The sequence below is a fragment of the Pteropus vampyrus genome, unplaced genomic scaffold (assembly GCF_000151845.1).
Source record: "Pteropus vampyrus isolate Shadow unplaced genomic scaffold, Pvam_2.0 Scaffold47, whole genome shotgun sequence".
Lineage (NCBI taxonomy): Eukaryota > Metazoa > Chordata > Mammalia > Chiroptera > Pteropodidae > Pteropus > Pteropus vampyrus.
In genome coordinates this window covers 8498376-8518146 of record NW_011888828.1, presented here as the reverse complement: position 1 = coordinate 8518146, position 19771 = coordinate 8498376, and the positions used below count along the sequence as shown (strand labels likewise).

General features: G+C 37.8%; 1 protein-coding gene and 1 pseudogene across 8 annotated transcripts in view; one reads left to right on the top strand and one right to left on the bottom strand.

The window, feature by feature from the left end:
- The window catches only part of GAB1 (GRB2 associated binding protein 1), a 71470-nt gene that overhangs the window by 38764 nt on the left and 12935 nt on the right, over window positions 1-19771 (top strand). For 5 of the 8 annotated variants that reach the window (XM_023530248.1, XM_023530247.1, XM_023530245.1 and 2 more), the window contains exons 3-7: window positions 6328-6553; window positions 6918-6998; window positions 10392-10993; window positions 12248-12333; window positions 12518-12821. In XM_023530248.1, the coding sequence (XP_023386016.1) occupies window positions 6328-6553; window positions 6918-6998; window positions 10392-10993; window positions 12248-12333; window positions 12518-12821 (1299 nt within the window). The remainder of the gene's footprint in view (window positions 1-6327; window positions 6554-6917; window positions 6999-10391; window positions 10994-12247; window positions 12334-12517; window positions 12822-19771) is intronic. The other 3 variants (XM_011359433.2, XM_023530246.1, XM_023530244.1) reach the window with 1 other exon arrangement.
- On the bottom strand, window positions 2975-3093 carry LOC111739162 (annotated as a pseudogene).

Sequence of the window (19771 nt, the reverse complement as noted above, 5' to 3'; positions counted from 1 at the left end):
TAGTTGAGTTTACTGCATGCCTTTTTTTAAAAAATCCACACATTTAAGGATTTGTTATCAAATGCTAAACCTCTGAGAACTGCTATTATCCTTTGTGATCACATTCATACAGTTTAGTATAATAAGGAAAATATCAAAAAGTCTTTGTTCTCTCAGTCACTTTACTGCCTGTTTTATATTCTCTTGCTTCCCAATAGATCTTAGTGCCAATCACAAAATAGGTGTTTTGTTTTTACCTACATCTGTCCCCTGAGCCCTGTGCCTTTCCATTTCAGAGAGCTGAATATGCTCCCATTCTTGGCTTAAAACTAATAACATGAAATGATATTTCATTAGACAAGTTTCAGACTAGACGTGGGAAGAAATAGACTGTGCTTGTATATTACGGTCTGAGAAAATAACTATCCTCAATCCCTATGAGAGTAACTAATTTTCTCCTGAAAACAAAAGGAAAGGGGAAAAATCTGACCTGTGTTTTGATTCCAGGAACCTCTCAGAATATCTTTACCATGTTATTTCCGCTGCTCCAGGTGACCGCTGCTATTATTGAATACTCAGAATGCTGGCAGGCTGGATCTGTTTTCAGATTTTAGCTCATTGAACAGTGTGTGGTTCCTGCGAACACTTTAATTTAGTAGACTTGAGGGTCAAAACTAATTTCTTTTGTTTTTCTTGGAAATGTGCAGATTTATTTTTGTTTCTACACCAACTTGGAAGCTGTTAAATCTGCCAACCAAGTGCCCAGAAGCACAGCCTAAGGGTTGGATACAGCTAACGAACTTGATGTAAAGGCTCTTGGTCTAAGTTCAAGATTAGAAAGTTGCCTCTTATCAGTTGAGTTGCTTTTCTCAAAATGCCCAAATAATAGTGACTTAAAAAAAAAGTAGTGTGATTCTATGTTTGATTTTCTTCCCTTTAGAAAAGTATCGCTAGCATGTAAGAATATACATATGCTCCTTTTCCTGCAGAGCAGTACTTCTTAATTAGGGAATGTTTAAATTTCTTTTTATTTGCTTTTTTTAAATTCAGGTATAACTTACTACTGTAAAAGGCACGGATCTTAAGTGTACAACTAAATATAGTTTTATATATCCTTCTCTCTATACATAGAAATAGAAATCCAGTAACTATCACTCATATCAAAATACGGAAAAATTTCAGTACCCCAGAAGGTTTTCGCATGCTTCTTCCCAATAAAAGCTCAGAAGAAAAAAAGCACCCAAATATAACCATTAGTTTGCTTCTAACACTATAGATTAATTTTGCTTATACTTGAACTTCATATACATAAAACCCTGAGTCTGGCTTCTTTTTTCTGATATTCAGTCTACAGGATTCATCCATGCAGCATGGAGCAGAAGTTCTTCATCCTATGGAGCATTACGATCTGTTTGAATGTTGACGGACCTTTGAGTTGTTTTCACTTTTTAGTTAATACATGTAAAGCTGTTGTGAGCATTCTAATATGTTTCTTCTGATGGACATGAACACTTATTTCTTTGGGGAATATACCCACGAGTGGAATTGCTACGCCGTAGTACATCTGTTCAGCTGTAGTAGATTTAGTAGCTTTAGTTTTCCAAAGTTATTGTAGCAGTTGCTTTCCTACCAGCCACATATGAGCCTTTCAGTTACTCTGCATTATCAACATTTGGTATTGTCGGTCATTAATTTTAGCCATTCTAGGGCGTGTGTAATGGTATCTCGTTGTGGTTTTAATTTGCATTTTTCCTGAGGACCGTTTCAACCAGAGTTTGTTTAGTTTTATTATACATTTTTAAACTGCTGCCCCTAAATCGTGATGCATTGAGTCTCCTAAGCACCTAGATTTCTAAAATGCCCCACAAGTGATTCTGAGGCCATGACACCTCTGGATACGAATTAAGGCAATTGTCAGCACTTCTTAAGGGTTTATTTTCAAAGTCTCCAAGAAAGTTTTCACAAACTCTTAAGGCGATAGTCAAGACAAATAAAAAACTTTCTACTTGAAACACATTAAATAGGTTGGCTGTGATTAAATGTCTTCATTATTTGATTAAATAAAGAAACTGCAGGTTCCATCACTGAAAATTACAACTATTGCTGTTTCTCATTTGTATCCATTTATAAAATGTTATTTTATAAAAAAAAAAAAAAATGGTGTGTTCAGAAGTGAGAAGATGGTTATTGTATCATCAATGACACCACATGGTCTTTATGGACTGTTACTCGCTAAGTTAATTAGTAGACATAGATCTATTCAAAATACTTCTCTTTACAGAAAAAAAAAAAGTTAATATAACAGAATATTTAATTTTGAATGTAATGGTAAAACTTTCATATTAGAAACCAAAAAATATTCTGTCCACGAATATAGACCATTTTCAGAGAAAAGCATCTCATCTAGTCTCCTGACAAGGACACAAACATCGAAGACCAGAGTTTTATTACTGCAGGCTCAGATAGGGGATGTTAGGAGTTACAAAATCAGCGGACCTATCACATCAGTTTTGAAATATTCCACCTTACCAATAAGAAAGAGAACTGCTTCCCTGGACTTAAGCTCTTATGCTGTTTGGTTAGGGGAAAACATGTTATTTTGAATGTTTAGAGGCATTATTTGGGCACCCCCGCTTCTGTGAGGGACGTTAATACCAGGGCAATATGGTTCCAAATAGGATAAAACTGTGCATTAAAGCTAGGGATCACATGAGCCAATTTGTTATTTGTGGCTCTCCTCACATAATAATCTACTTCTCTCCACAGAAAGCTGGTTAAGGCTTTCCTTAGCAGTATTTAATAGTTTTTTAAGTAAAACTCAATTAGTAGTTTGCTCCAGCAGCTTTATTAGCCCTTTAATGGATGCTAATTTACTCTTCATGCCTTCTGAATTAAAAGTTAGGAAATAATTTCACATACATAAGCAAACCCTAAACTGATGTTTTCATTCTCAGAAACTTGTTATTTTTTGTTTTAGATTTTTTTTTTTTTTTTACGTCTATAGCACCTAGTCTGCCTAGGTGGTCTCCCATTCAAGTACTAACCAGGCCCAGTCCTGCTTAGCTTCCAAGATCAGACGAGATTGGGCACATTCAGGGTGGCATGGCCGTAGACCGTTCTCAGAAACTTGATGAAAACATTACTTAGAAAGAGCAGTAATTTAGAAGCCCAAGTGAGGCAGAAAACAACAAACATGGTCCCCTGAGCTACCTGTGGCATAGAATAGGGGCAAATCGCATGTTTTTTGTAAGGTGAAGAAAAGTGTCCTTCTTCAGATGACTGGCTAACTTTGACCAGAAATTTTATGTTAGAGAATATTTAGACACACTGCAACGCTTGCATTAAAATATGCAGAACTGAGCATCTAGTCAAATTAACATGAGTAAAATAATCCCAAAGGCTAAAACTTTGAAAATAGTGCATTATCTGAGCCAAAGTGGTAGAACAGTGTCCTTTCCCTTTTAAAGACCTTTGTACATCGTGTTGTTTGGAATGGTTGGGCTTGCTTTTCACAGATGTTCCAAAGCCTTTTCTTTCATGACCTTGCCAGTGAACATAATGGAAGTTTCTCTCCATTACCAGTTCTTGCCAAGTTGACCCCTGAACAATGTGGAGGGTTAGGGGCGGTCGAAAATTCAAGTATAACTTTTGACTCCTCAAAAACTCAATTGTCCCTTGGTATCTGCCGGGGATTGGTTCCAGGACCTCATGTAAAAGTTCCTCGTTAAAATAGTGTAGAACAATGTGTAAATCGGCCCTCCGCATCCAGATGGAAAAATACTGTTTTTGATCCACTCTGGGTTGAATGTGGGAATACAGAGGGCCAATATATATTTATTGAAAAAAAATCCACATGTAAGTGGACCTCCACAGTTCTAACCCCATGCTGTTCAAGGATCAACTATATACATAAGTCTTCCCATACTGTGAACAAGGTATATATGTTTTAAAGAAGGCTTTAAAAAATAATCCCAGTCCTTTCTTTAGAAAACGGAGAGAATTTTGTAGCTATAAAGAGGGTAAAAACATTCATCGTTCATGGCTGGGAGAAATGGAAGATTAAAAATGAGACAGTCCCATTGTGTTAAGAAAACAAGGTCAGACAAACGTGATTGCCTGGCTAGGTGATTTTTTTCCCCCACTTAAGACGAATCACTCAGTTTACTTAGTGTATAGCCATCAAATTTAGAAAAAAAAAATTAAAGGAAAAGTGTATCTATAAAAACATCCACCTGGAAAAGTTATTCTAGGAGTTACAGTGGAAAATTAGAATTCATACTGTTTTATATAGTGATGTATTTCCAGTGTTTAATTTCATTTTGTTTTGGTCAGAACTAGAACTTGAACTGGAGAAGTATATAAAATATACTTATGAATACAGCCTGTAGGACACAGTAACTGCATTTTAATCCCTCTGCTCTTTTTCTCCTCAATGTATGGATTTTTCTTAAGCTCTTCTTTAAAGGTAAATAGTTTTCATGGTTTCTCTTAAGTTTAGCAAATCTCAAGGATTTACTCTGAGTCACTGCTTCATCTATGGCGTTTTAAATCCCCTTAAATCAGTCTTTGTATATTTGCAACTCAATCAAAGCAATAAAATATTTCATAGTATTTATTATATAACTATTTAAAATCAATATCTATTAGACATGATGAGGTATTTATGAGTTCCCACTGAAATTATGGCATTATGTTGTAAAAATGTCCAAAAATGCATTTTTTTATTCTTACCATTTTCTGTTCTCACCTTTCATAAATAAGAAAAGAGTTAATTAACTCCTGCCGTAAAGTGTTAGATTTTGTGAGATAAGCTTGTATGAAGGTTTGACATTGCATGCAATGTAACAGAGATAAAATGGAAATTAGCTCAGCTTCTGTTCACTCAGACAAAATTCTCCAACCGAAAGAAATTTAAAAAGTTAATTAGCATTTATTAGGGCTCACAAATTTCTTTTTGTGAGCAAATTTCAAACTGTGTATACAAGTGAGTGGGTCTTGCAGATTTGGGAGTGTGCCCATTGCTGTAATCTCTCAACCTGACATAGAGAAAGTGCTAAGTGACTTTCTGCTGGGTGATTGAAACACTTTGAGCATCTACCACATGTAAGGCACAGTGAAGCATAGGAGTATGGTCCTTTTCGTTTGTTCTGGGGACCCACAATTAAAGATAAACTGTCATGTGTAGCCATATTATGTGTTGTTCAAGCTTTACAATTGGGATACAAGTTTCTGTATCTAGGAAGAAATTATAAAATGAGCTATGGAAACTTTGCTGCAGTAACATATGAATATTAAAGTTGAATTCATGAAGACATGATCCAAAGCATGTAGACGTATTCTATAGTGTATCTAGAGGAGACAGAGCTGACACGTAGCTACTCCCTGGTGAATTAACAGGTAGATGACTTGCATTTGATTTTACTTGGTAGAGCATATTAATATAATGAAGAGAATACGAATTATTACATTAATAGTATTAATATGGTCTAATATAAACAGACAATAAATAAATTTGTTTATTCTTTTATGAGAATTTACCTTTTACTGGATTTAGAGCCATGTTTTCCTAACCAGACTAACAGATACTTTTTCTTCTGGACCCTTAAATTTTTACTTGGTTGTGTCAGTGACTACCGTGGGATTTTACTCTTAGGTTTTCAACTCATTTCAAATTCTTTGGTTCCACACAATTTAGCTATTTTCAAATGCCTTCTCAGAACATAGTTAAGTACTTAATAAATTACTTCTTTATTTGCTGACCCCTTTTGCATGAAAATACTGCAGAAACCCAATAAAGGGCAAGTGAGCTGAGAGAAGAGGTGGTGCCTTAAAAAAATGTGAATCTCGGAAGAAGAAATATTTCTCCCTAGTAGCTGAGAAGTAGAAAGAAAAGAACAAACAGCAGGATAAAGACGGGGTCAAGAGCTGACCCTCATACTCGGCACCACAGGCCTTAAGGTGCCGTGGGATTCTGTGGGTCCCCTTGGAAGGCCGGCTTGGCTGAGAGGCAGTAAATCATCACGGGAAAAAAATCTGCCTCTCGTGCTAAGATTATAGAGCATCTTCTTTCCCAGGAACCTCAAAACTAGAGACCGTTCAAGGCAAGGTTAACCATGGGTGTTTTAGAGCCCCTGGATGCAGAAGCCCTCTTCTTCAGATCTCTTTGACAAGAACCTATTATTTCCTGCATAAATGTTACCATTGAGATCGCACTCATTTTAACTGACAAGGTCGTGGTTTCTCCTGTGGTCATGCGTTTAAACAGTTTATCTCCAAACTTTCAAGTAGCTTTAAGAAAATAGTTCTTAAAAGAGGACAGAGAGTGATAGTTACACTTTGGCGTTGCAGATCCCATGAAGCCCCCCGGCAGCTCCTCACAAGCACCAGCGGATTTACCTATGGCCATAAATACCGTGCCATCATCCGCCCAGGCGGATTCATCATCTGTGGCTCCACCGCCTCCATATCAGCTGATTAACCTTCCACCACATCTGGAAACTCTTGGCATCCAGGAGGATCCTCAAGACTACCTCTTGCTAATCAACTGTCAAAGCAAGAAGCCTGAACCCACCAGGTAAACACACATATGCCCATGTGTGTGCGTGTGCGTGTCTACACGTGCGTGTGTGTACATTTAGGAATCATACCTTTAAACTTTTTTTAACCCTGATTGGAAAGCTTAAAAAAAACATCTATTTAGGCTTATAATAAGGTTTATATTCCTCCACTAATGATTTCTGATATTCGGGAGGTTTTATTGAAGAAACACATTCTCTAGCATCTTTTGGGCAAAGAACACTTGTAATAAAAGGCTCTTTTGGAAACCTGTCTCCTGTTTCGTAGCCCTTGTTACAGACTCACAGTATTAACTTGCTTAACAGATTTCACTGATTTATAAATGGTGATCTTGCTCCATTTCTTATGTGATTATAAACCAGCCAAGGGTCATCTTTTGTTTCTGAAGAAGGAGAGGAATACCTACTACTAGAAGATTTTGAAAGCAAAACGATTCCATTGCAGTGAGTGTGTTGTGGTTGCTTTGGATCTGTGTGAGAAATTAATCGTACAGGTAAAATCCCAATATAGTAAATTCTATGGAAAATACAAATTGGGCTTTAGTGAAATTTGATGAAATCAAATATATTGCTAAAAGCTGTGAAACTTTGGAATTTTCATATCTACCAATGAAGCTGAGTTTACCTCAAGCCTTGACTTTATACATTTTTAAGTAGAAAGAAGTGTATGGATTTTAGTGCTAGAGCAGAGATAATGGAAAACTTTTCACAAATCCCTGCTTTCCTGTCATCTCCATGCCTGCTCCAAGACACCTCTCTTCCTCTAAGGTATTTTAACGTGATATTGAGTAATTGGAAGTCTTGAGGTAATGGTGAGAGTTGGAGCCAGAAAATAGTGATAGAAAGCCTGTCTCTGCCATTAACAGCTGTGGCAACTAATGATACTAGGTATATTTATTATCTTAATTTGCAGTATAACTGTGGGGGAGAATAGCATAGTAGATATGAAAGATTTTTTTAGCAAGATTATTTGATATTAAGCATTATTTTTATAACAAAAAAATTTTACCTAAAAGGTAACTTACTATGCTAGGAACATACAAAGCACCTTTTTCAAAAAATTGTATATAGGATTTGTTAAGATCCACGTATTAGTTTCTGTGAATCATTCCCAGAGATAATGGAAACAGCTCACAAATATTAAAAGATGGATTTCTATATATTCACTGTAATGGGATTTTACCTGTAAGAGCAAAAAACAAAATTTTATAAATCAACACTAGTTAATAATACCAAATTCTAACTTGATTTTGCTTGTTTGCTGTGAGTATTTAAAAATTACACACTCGCAACATTGTTACCTATGCCACTAATTAAGATTTTATTTTTGGAGATTCATAATTATTTTTCAGTATCAACTTTTTAAAAGCCAGCAGCAAAGTGAGAGTTTCGGTACATTTCTTTTTATATAGTGTCTCACATTGATCTCACTGGTATCACAACCTTCCTGTCGTAGTAGAAATTATGCTCAGATATATTTTATATCTATTTTCTTGTAAAAATGGCAGTTAAATAACAAATATTTGTGATGTGTCCACTATTTTGCTAGGTGCTATGAAAGTATAAACTAATTACATAAGCTACAGTCCCCACAGATACAGTCAACCTTCAGAGTTTACAAGTAAAGCCTGTAAAGAAGCCAAAACATGCAAGCATGAAGTGTTTGTAGATGGAGGCAAGATGAGAATCGCCTTGCAAACTCTTATTTGTCCTGCGAGCCTAAGCTCAGACATATGCTCCTCTGGGGAACACTCCCCCAAACGCCCAGGCCGGATTAAATGCCTCTCTGGGTTTTCACAGCACCCTGGTTCTGCCTCCATCTCTGTTTTGACACAGAATTGGAAATAGATTGATATTTTTATTCGTTCTCCTCTAAACTATAAGCTCGTCAGGGATGGGGAGTTTATTCCTCATTGTTTTTCTAGCATCTTGTAACTCACATGTTTAAATTAAATGACACGGACATTTTAGAATATGTGTAGCTATGTAGGAAATTTCTACACTGAGAGGAGTAAGATTTGAACTACACCTGTTCAGTGAAAGAAAAGGAAACTATCGTTAGTAATTTTCATAAAAATAGCTCGAGGGAAAGGAGAGGTGAGAAAGAGAGAGATGAGTAGAAGAGAATGAGGAGATCCTGCTCGGAGTAAAGGTTTGATTTGGGAAATTGGAGGACTTAAGTTAGGACATTAAGTTAGGAGCCAGGTTATTAGTAGCCTCAAGGCCAAGTAGAACAGTTTGTGGGCTTTTTGTAGTTTCCACAACCTGGAGGGACCCTAAACAGGTGTTTCTCTGAGTACGTAAGTGATATGAAAACCACATTTTGAAAATATTGATCTTATAGCAGTATAGCAATATGGCCTCATGGATAGATTGTGAGAGGGAGAAAGAGGAAAGAAGTCCGCTAGAGGTGGTAATAGTAGGAATAGGGCAGGGGAACGGATACTTGGTTAGGGGGAAGGACTTTGGGCCAGAGTGATGGTGGAGATTGAAAAGAATGAATCAAAGCTCATTGGGTTTTGAGCTTAAAGAACCTGGATAAAGACATTTCTTTTAATGGCAGGTCGGAAAGAGCAGTCAATTTGAGAAGTAAGTTGAGTTCGGTTTGGTACACATGAGCGAGATAATACTGGGATAAGCGAGGAAAAAGATATTTGAACAGTTTGAAAATATGGGACTCAGAGTTTCATGAGAAGATGGGAGTTGTCAGCATTCAGTGGAAGGTGACAGTGTGAGGAAGGAGGATTTTTTTTAATGGTGTATGTCGTCAGGAAGGAGAAGACTAAATTCTATTCGCCATTCTCAGGCAGAGAGACAGGAAGAAGGAGCCAGTCAATGAAACAATGATCAGTGAAGGAGAAGGAAAATAAAACCCCTAAAGGGGTCCCCGAACCCAAAACAAGGAAAAGTCCAAAGAAAAAAAGCCAAAAAAAACAATAACTAAAAAACAAGGGAAAAAAACCCCTAAAAAAAAGGGCAACAAGTAATTTTTTTTATGTTACATTTAAGTTCCTACAGGATTTTGAACAACATGCATAGGGAGTTCGGGCACCTTGTTTAGCATTAAGGAAATGTGAGTGTGCCAGTAGTGTTAGCTTCATTTTGGCTTATTCTCAAATTTTGTGATACCACAAAAAGCAGAGACTGAAAATGTACCCAAAGCATAAAATATACTCTAATGAGGTGCCTCAAGGTTAATTATTATTTGGGGTTGACTAACTCTGTGGATCATGTTTTGATTCTCTTTGCAAGGATTGGCTAAATGCTTGTTAAAAAAGATTAGTAGAAAGGTCGATATACAAAATTTTTCAAGTTGCCACCTCCTTGTAGATCGCATTGAATTTATTCAGTACCAGGTGATCATTAGACTTTTAGTTTTACAGAACAACAAATTTGCCACAGGTGGGCTAGAGCAGTGAGTAACCTGGAGAAATTGTGCTGGCATGAGGTTTTTGCATGCTCTTCCGAAGAAATGCCTTTCTGGGTGTCTATACCTTAATCATTTCCCTTTCTCTGAGTTTTGTACCTTTCTAATTCCAGTACTTTAGGGATTGTGGTTTTATGTGTGGATCTAAATGGCAGAGTAGGGGGTGTGGGCAAGTCCAGGACAGGAATTAGGGAGAATGCTTTTGGTGGTTTTGTGGTGGCGGTTTTGTTATCCGGTGTATAATCATAAAAACGAGGAACATTCGTGCTTTAAATTTTATGGGTCACACACAAAAAAATCTAACGGAAAAAGCCATGGATTTTGATTGCTAAGCTATAGATATATTTCCTTAAATGTAGTCTTGTGTCTTCACTATGTTTTATTTTCTGTCATTAACAATTTTTATTTAGAGCACACGCCGATTCTACAAAAGCCACCTCTTCTGAAACAGACTGCAATGATAACGTCCCTTCTCATAAAAATCCCGCTTCCTCCCAGAGCAAACACGCAGTGAATGGCTTCTTCCAGCAGCAGATGATGTATGACTCTCTGCCGTCTCGCGCTGCGTCTGTTTCTGTAGACTCCAGTCTTTATAACCTGCCCAGGAGTTATTCCCAGGATGTTTTACCAAAGGTATCTCCATCGGGTACCGAAGCAGATGGAGAACTCTACGTTTTCAATACCCCATCTGGGACATCGAGTGTAGAGACTCAGATGAGGCATATATCTATTAGTTATGACATTCCTCCAACACCTAGTAATACTTATCAGATTCCACGGACATTTCCCGAAGGAACCTTGGGACAGACGTCAAAGCTAGACACTATTCCAGATATCCCGCCACCGCGGCCTCCGAAACCACATCCAGCTCATGACCGATCTCCTGTGGAAACGTGTGGCATCACACGCACGGCCTCAGACACTGACGGCAGTTACTGTACCCCTTCCGCAGGGGTGCCGCCCTCACGCAGTAATACCATTTCCACTGTGGATTTAAACAAACTGCGGAAAGGTCAGCTCTCCTTAGCTTCTACTCTAATAGAGGTTCATGCTAGAAAGTCTGTTTTTCTGAATATTTGTTCTTTTAAGCATGGGATGAGGTTAAAGGATAGTCCTTTGTTTCTCCAGCCCTGCAGTTACCGCTCATGCAGTGAAGATATCATAGTCTCAGTAGATTCCTGGGAGGGTGTTTGTGCATGTGGCGTGTGCCTGCGTGCGTGTTCTGCTGGGAGGGAGAAAGAGTTGGAGTTGGTCCTCCCTGGTGAAGCGTGGCCCTCGTAATACCCTCCTGCCTCTGGAAGCATGCAGCCCTCTCTCCCCCTCTGTCTGCATCCTGGGTGGGTAGACCCTCTAATGGGGCAGAGGAGCAGGAAATGGGCCAGCCACAAAGCCTCTCCGAGTCATACTCTTTCCTGTATTTGTGTGCCATTATGGCCCCTTCTGTGTCACATCTATTAGGCTCCATTTCCTTCCTTCCTAGATAAGCAACTTACATGTTGTGTCTGACAGGTGATAATCAGTTCCAGTCGAGTCATTCATTTTGTTTGTTCAGTGTTACTTGTTTTTAAAGCTCTAAATCTTCTCCCTACCCCCCATATTTCTAGATACTTTACTTATCCCTACATTGTCTCCTAGAGCTTGACAAAAGTTACACACCTTGAAAGGAGAAAACTTGAGTCTGGGTTATACTCAGACTCTTAAAGTTCTAAAAATAGAAAACCAAAGTGTAAAATGCACACAACCTAAAAACAATGTGCTAGCGTTTCTCTGTTTTGAGGTAGAGTTATTCAGCTGACTTAAAGAAAATTGAGTGTGTCGTGGATAGTCCTTATTTAGCCATTCAATACCAATTTATAACTCCCTTCTCGAAGTATTCGTATAATCTGGTTATAAGTTAGTGAGCTACAAGTTAGATGCAAGATGGTACAAAAGATATGAAAATAGAAGTGTATCTTTTCTCCATTTTTAGATAACCCATCTCATCCTAGGCTTCAGCGTTCACTCACTGTCATGATCAAGTATTGGCAGTGATTAGCATATGAGTGAGAGTCTGCATTCTCTAGTAGTTTAATGTGCCAATTCAGGATGCTATTCTGTGAGTATCCTTTTTAAAATCTCTGTGTGCATGCTTGCCTGTGTGTGTGTGTTGAGAGAGAGAGAGAGAGAGAGAGAGAGAGAGAGAGAGAGAGAGAAGAGGCCATTCCTGATTACCCCCAAGAACTGGCAAAGACGGGAAGAAATGTTGATAGTTTGTGTTTTATTTTAGATGCTAATTCTCAAGACTGCTATGATATTCCACGAACATTTCCAAGTGCTAGATGTAGTTCACTTGAAGGCTTCCATAACCACTTTGTAAGTATAATTGACCTCGACATGATTGAATATTTCATTGTCAAAATCTTCACGCTTAGTTCCCTGAGATGAAATGAGATCATGAAATAAAATCCCTTTCAGATTCATATGAGTAGGTGTGCCATAATTAAGTTTTCCTGTTTGACAATCGCTGCTTATTAAAAGAGATATGTGTGTGTTTTAGAAAATAAAAAACGTGTTGACAGTAGGAAGTGTATCGAGTGAAGAACTGGATGAAAATTACGTCCCAATGAATCCCAACTCTCCGCCGCGACAACATTCCAGCAGTTTTACGGAACCAATTCAGGAAGCCAATTACGTGCCAATGACCCCAGGGACCTTCGATTTCTCTTCATTTGGAATGCAGGTTCCTCCTCCTGCTCATATGGGCTTCAGGTCCAGCCCGAAGACCCCTCCCAGAAGGCCAGTTCCTGTCGCAGACTGTGAACCGCCCCCGGTGGATAGGAACCTCAAGCCAGACAGAAAAGGTAAGGAGAGCATGGCATAGGAAAAGGGTCAGGGTCGCCAGTTTACATCTACATTTAACTGTCATTAAATCCAAAACAGAATTGGGACTAGAAATTCTAAAGTATTTCATATCACCTTAGTTGTTAACTTTTTAAGTGGCATTGCCATTTATAGATTAATTATTACATCATATGTTGATGCTCAGGTGAGATTTTTAAGTCTCCTATCTCTAGAGCAGAGGTTACAAACTAAAATACAAGGATTGGCAGGCAGCAGGAGAGAATTGGCAGAAACCAGAATGCCGTGTCCCGTGTCTAAACGGAGTAATTAACTGCTCCTTGACCACTGTCCTTTGTTGACTTGTGAAAATAATACGGACCCGTGTATCAAAAGAAGCCAGAAATTTCAGATCTTGTGTGTATTATCTTTTGATTTTTAAGTTCTATCAGCTAATTTAACTAATTTAAAAAAACAAAACAAAACCTTGCAGACCAAAGCAAACACTTCCATAAACTAGATAGGGTCTCTGGCTCAATGCTGTAACCTCTTCTCTGGAGTACATAATACTAAGGCAGACTTGAGATTATTAATGCACCTGACATTGCTCTTTAGGAACAGTGAGGTGGCTTGTATAATCTTTCCATTCTGCCCATATAACAGCTTCTTAAAAATGTTTCTTCCTTTGCTGGGTTATAAGTAAATGCTTGTAGTTGATTCTTTCAGACTGGCCTTCATAAGTAACATGAAATTCTAAGGTAGCATGGTTGGTTAAGAACTCATTGTAAAAGAGAATTTTCAGCCAAATTGGTGATACATACCCAAGTTGTAAAAATTTGGGTTTGAGTGGTTAAAACCCAAACAGCTAGGTGTGTTGCAACATTCTTAGCGCGATTTAATCTTGACAACCAAATAAGTTAGTATATCGGCTGTGCGATGAGTGACATGATTTCTACGGTATTTGGCACATTTGAAAAATCTCATGTACTGTATATAGCTTTTCTTTTTGTATATAGCTTTCTAAGAGCATGTAATGTTTCTGTAAATTTCTCATTAACCTGAGCTTAGATCATTAACATTAATTCTAATTAAGTTCCAGCTGTGGAGAACAGACAGATTCACTCAGAGTATCTTAAGAAAATTAGTTTTGTTTAGTTTTGCTTTTAAGTAAGGACACCTCTATGCTGAAAGAAGAAAGTGATTGGGAACTGAAGCACTCATAGGGGACTGTCACTTTGTCCTGCTCTGTGCATGTTGGAAGCCTTTGCATCTGCTGTGTTCTCTCTCACAGTCTCTTGTTTTCTTCTGCTCTGCTTGCTCTCCTTTACCTGGCTTCTGCTTTCCCGGAGCCTTGGGGACAATGCCCCTCTGTGGCCTCACTCATGGCTCCTTTTTACATGCCCTTGCCTGTTAATTGCCTCATTCACTATTTACTATCTCAGATTGCTCAGAGAGAATTCGATTTGTCTCATTTGCCTTTTCACACCAGACCGCACGATGGTTCGTAGGCCAGCCCCTAGATTGGCTGCTGTTGGGTCAAGTGCCCGCTTTTGGTCCAACAGCTGGAAAGATGGTCATGTGTGACATCCACGGCCACCCAGACAGCCCCAACAGCAGGGCTGTATTCAGGATAATTATCTTAGAAAGGGTTTGAGCATCACTGGCTTTTTATTTGGGAAATTTTACTCTGTTAACTCTTTGTCCCCATTTGTCTTTCAATCTATTTAGACATTATTAGTCATTTTCTTCTTTACATACAATAAGTGAAAGTATGTTTGGACAGGTATAGATTTGTAATCGAGTTCACAGATAGCTGAAGGATTAAGATGCAAGCATCATGAATATTGAAATATTCATTTTAAAGCTAACCTGGTTCTTTTCTTATTTTTCTGTAATTACGGCATGTTCGCAGCAAATCTCTACTTTTTAACTCAAGTGTAACAGTTTTATAACCTAAAGTCCCCCATAAATGGGGAGGTCCTATGGTTTGAGTAAGGGTACACGCTCTGAGTCTACATACCTTGCTTCCCTGCTGGCTCCTTCTCCCCTTTAGGCTTTTTGGAAATCCCTAGTATATTTCACAGTTAATGATTCTATGTGGTAAGCGCAGAATCAGAAAAGATTCTTATTTATATGTTAAAAAAATTTAAAGATCGTAATGATATGCTTTTAGTGTCATCTAGGTCTGACAGAGCTCATGTACCCCATATCATAATATGTATATATCATAATAATACGGCATGTATATCAAAGGTCATTTATATTACATATATGTATGATTATACCTCCCTATGTGTATAGTGAAAGTTCTATACATTCTAGTACATAAGAGATTGTGTAACTGCCCTAAAGTAACTTTACAGTAGTACAGAACAAAGTAGGAAGAGAGACAGTCCTGAATTCATTGGCCAGATTATTTATTTGGTATCTCTTTTGGATACAAAGTGAACCGAGAAAGCACCCAGAATAAAATAAGCGCATAGTTTTTGGCAAAATCACAGAGAACGAGTTTAGCAAAACAGTAAAGAGGTTACTAAAATCATAGCAATAAGAAAAAAAACGTTTTTACTTTTCTTTAATACTATTCTACTTTTCCAGTAAATGCGATGTGAGAGAGGAGGCATGAGAAAGTAATATTACAGGGAAAATTTTGACAACCCACTTTAGAAAGTTATAACTATTGAAGAAGAACACATTTGAAAACCCAAATTCAAATCTTGAATCAAAGTTTATCCTTAAAAACTTAAACTGTAAAACAAATGTCTTATTTGGTCATGAAAGTCTTCTCATTATGCGTAGCATCAGTTGAGTCTTTTAAAGTTCTTATTTCGTGACATCAGATACATGACTCAGTCTGATATTCTGGAATCCCTTATTAACTAAACCTCATATAAGCAAACCTGATTCTATCAAGTATGGCTTGATTTGTTTCAGAGCCCAGGATAACTAGTTCAGCATCCCGGAGAGCCAGTTTCTGGAGTGTATTCCTTGGAAGGGTCTGCAGTAAATGAGTGACATTCTAGTCTTGTTTTTACCCCCAATTATAGATGTCAGCTGCTGTAGTTAGTAGTACAGATGAGTTTTTTGAATACTTCTGAGTAATTGAAGCTGCAGAAATATGTAGATATTTTAAACACTTATGTTTACTGTATTTTCATGGATCCTTTGTCCATCACCCAACTTGTGGTGGCTATATTTTCACCCACACTATTTCTGTAATGATAGTATTTGTTTTGAACCAAGTTATGTGTATACGACTAGAGGAGAAAAACATACATGTGTTATATTAAATATTAGGAAAACAGATGAGTCATTGGAAATTCAGCATAAATTGCATTTTGATTGCTTTCATTGAAACTTCTCTATTTTAATGGAGAAGCAATTTTGTAAAGTTTGGGAAATTTCTGTAAGATATATGTCATGGCTTCTCTTAGAGTCAGTCATTACATAAATCTACCATATTTAATCACCAAACTTAGCTAGACCCCCTTCCCCCGCCCAGTTACCTTCTAACATGATGTAGCAGCTGTTTGAGCCTTGAATGCTGTCTTTATATTTTGTCTTGTTTGGCTTTGTCCATTCATGGCCTTCTGCAGTCCTTCTGGCCTCTACTTAGTATTGATTTTTAAAATGCAGTGCAAGGTTACTGCTGGTGCTTTTGTACATTAGTTTCGTTAAAGTGTCTTCAATCTCTGGGTCTTCACTTCGGTGTGGGAAGCATCCAGAAGATCAAGCGTGAGGAACTTCCCTCGGTGGGTCTTTTTTGGAGACAGTGTTATTAATTGCTCTAAACATTTTTTAGAGAGCTCCTCTAAAGAAATTTTTGAATGTGCTTTCTTAAAATGATTTTTTTTACTATAATAAATATTTAGAAGATGGATGATTGATATCAGTAAATATAAGTAGATTTTAACAAATAAGCATTAAAGTTTGAATCTCAAGTCGGATTTTTGGTTTGGTGTAACAGTTTAAAGGATGTGAATATGGGGTGCATTTTTACAGCATAGCCTTTGTGAGTTTTCTTTTTTTCCTAAATATTCTTTGATCTTCCAATAATAATTAGAATTACTGTATTCTTCTGTATACAATGAGACCTTTAAAACAAGTGTGAAAGTTTTTCAGTATGCTACCTTGATGAGCTTTTAGAATTAGCAGAGGATAGTAATGTTGTGAATTCTTTTTCTTCTTTCTTGAATTTCGAGATGCCTATGGAAATGGGAACATACTCTAGCTGGAAGTGGTATCAAATGGTAGTAAAACTTCAGAAGAATAAATAATTTAGGCTAAGTTAAACCTATAATAATATGGAAAGTAAATTTTCCACTTTGAGTTAAATGTGTAGGCAGTACCTATTAAAATAATAATTCATAGCATATGGACTTTTCAAAAAGAACTGCATCTGCCTGTTTGAAACAACCTCGTATGCCTGCCTTGACCATCTTTGGGATGACTGACTTTTGAAACAACATTCAGGTGCTCTTTTTTTCCTCTTCAAGGACAAAAAATTATGACATTGATCAGATTAAACACCACCAGCTTTAAGAGAACTGCAGTTCATCACAGATTTAAGTGCCTACCAATTACGGGATATATCCTCTGGTAGGTCTTGTGTCTCCAAACACAAGGAAGAAAAGGTGGCTACACTGTCTAGTGGAGGAGGTAGAAAAGTAAACACATTATCATAATTAGCACAGAATGGGCTGTGGTTGAGGTAAGCTCTTGGCATCATTAGCTAAGCTCCCCTGAGGAAAGTCTGAGTCGGTGAGTGGCATTTAAATGGTGGTAGAGGAGGAGTGGATGGCAGAGGAACTTCTAGTCAGAATAAACAGCATACCCAGATCCTTTAAAAAGAGGGGATGTGGGGTGGGCTCAGAGTCGTGGGTGGGAGGGAGGGAGGTATGCATGGAGGAGCGAATGCCAAATGCCTTACAGGTGCCTGATCTTGAGGGGATTATGATCCACGCTAATGAGCTTGAGCTTTATTTTAGTACACTCTTAAAAGGTTTTCATGTAGGCAGGTACTATTATCAGGTTGGCCTCTAGAAAGCTCATTCTAAGATTTAAGGATGTGATAGAAAACAATTGTATTTTTAAATGCATTAAAATGTTAAAAAAAAACACAAACACACTTTTTTGAGCACCTTCCTCCGAGAGCCCTTTGCCCAGTTTTCCAAATCTAGGGTTCTTAGAGCCTTGGTTTAGAAACCATCAAACAGAAAAGGCATTATAAGAGTCCTTTTCCTGGCTCACAGTTGCCCCCTCAACTCAGGGACTCACAGTGATTTTTGGAACTTTCAAGAGCACTTGGGAGTATAGGTGGAAGTCATTTAGTGATACAGTGTGAGCTCACCACTTCCAGAAAAACCAGGTACGTGAAGTGCATGTTACTCAAGGGAGGAAGGAAGGACGTCATACTTGAGGATTTTTTATTTTCTTGGGTAAATGAAAACAAACTATTATAATGTCATAAATATACAGTAAAATTGATAGAGGGAGAGGAGAAAGAAAGTGGAATCTAAAATGACTCCTAAGAGATCTGCTATGGGAACTGGTAGTATAGAAAGTAGAGCAGCTTTGTGGTGAGCCCAAGAAGATGGATTCCGTTTTGAACGTGTAGTGCGAACGTCTGTAAAACATCCTTGTGGGTGGTTTTGTAGATATGTAGATTAGGTCTTCAGGGGAAAGATCTGAACCAGAGATTAAGATTTGTCAAACTGTACTCCAAATTAAGGAGTAGATCACATGATCCAGATTGATAGTCCTGGACAAGATAGTTTTAACCCTTAAGGGTTAAAGCACAATAGGAATTTCACCAATAGTCAGTGTTCTTTGCTAAATGAAAAAAAAAAAAGTTGCTTTCTTTGTTGAAACCTAGTCTAACTAAAGCCAAGTTGTAACTGCCTTGGATTTAAAAGTTGAGGTGCAAATGAGTTCCTTTGTTTCCTCTCAGAATTTGAGAATCAGTATATCTCCAAGGTTGGTTCATTTTTGCCTTTACTTTAGTATTATTTCTTACTCTTTTCACATTTTTCTTTAACAGTCAGAAAAACACTCTAGTATTTGCCTACAGGCAGTAGAGAAGACAGCTAAGACAAACGTACTTACACCTTAGACTTCTTTTTTCCCTTTTTCTCCTCACAAGTAATACTCAGCTACCATTTGAGTATGACTTTGATTTCTGTCCAGAACACAAATGTTGAATTGAGTATGGAAAGATATCAAGAAATAAAGCTACCAAAATGCCTCAGGGACTCAGTACAATTCAGCTCAGTGTTTCCACATTGTGACTTTTATTCTAAAATCGACCTTAAGCTTTGGATGGAATAGAAAATACTTGTAAATTTTATAAATGCACTTGAAAATCTCACTCAATACAATATTTTTCTATTAAAAGCAAGGAGTACCTCGAGAGTACTTGAGAGACGGCGTTGGTTTGGAGGAGAGATGAGTTCAGTGTCAAGTGATGGAAGGATAATTGGAGGTGACCTATCAGACAACTGAAGTATGGAACTAGATCATAACTAGGTAGATTCAGCAGTCACTTGACTTGAGTATTTAACCACAGATATAGATAAGGTGCCAAGGGCAAAAAGCTGAGATACAGAGTTAGCACTGGTAGATGACCATAGTAAAAAACTGATGGAAGCTAAGAGCTAACGGAAGTGGAGTCTTTTAGAAAAAGAAGAGGAAGGAAGACACACTGAGGAAGTGTCAACAAACCCAAAGTTGATCTAAAAGCAATTTGTGGTTATTAAACATCACATCACATCACTCACGTGTCCACCATCTGTGGTGTGCAAGTAGATGTAAGATCTCAAACTGAACTGAGGAGTTCAGAACTGAACTCTACACTGATTTCATAAGATTCTCCATTTTCCACTGGTCTAGAGAGCTTCAGCAAAGCGGGATAGCACAGGGGTGTGGCACCTGCAGGCGGGGAGGCTAGCGGATGCCTTAATTTAGTCTCTGATTA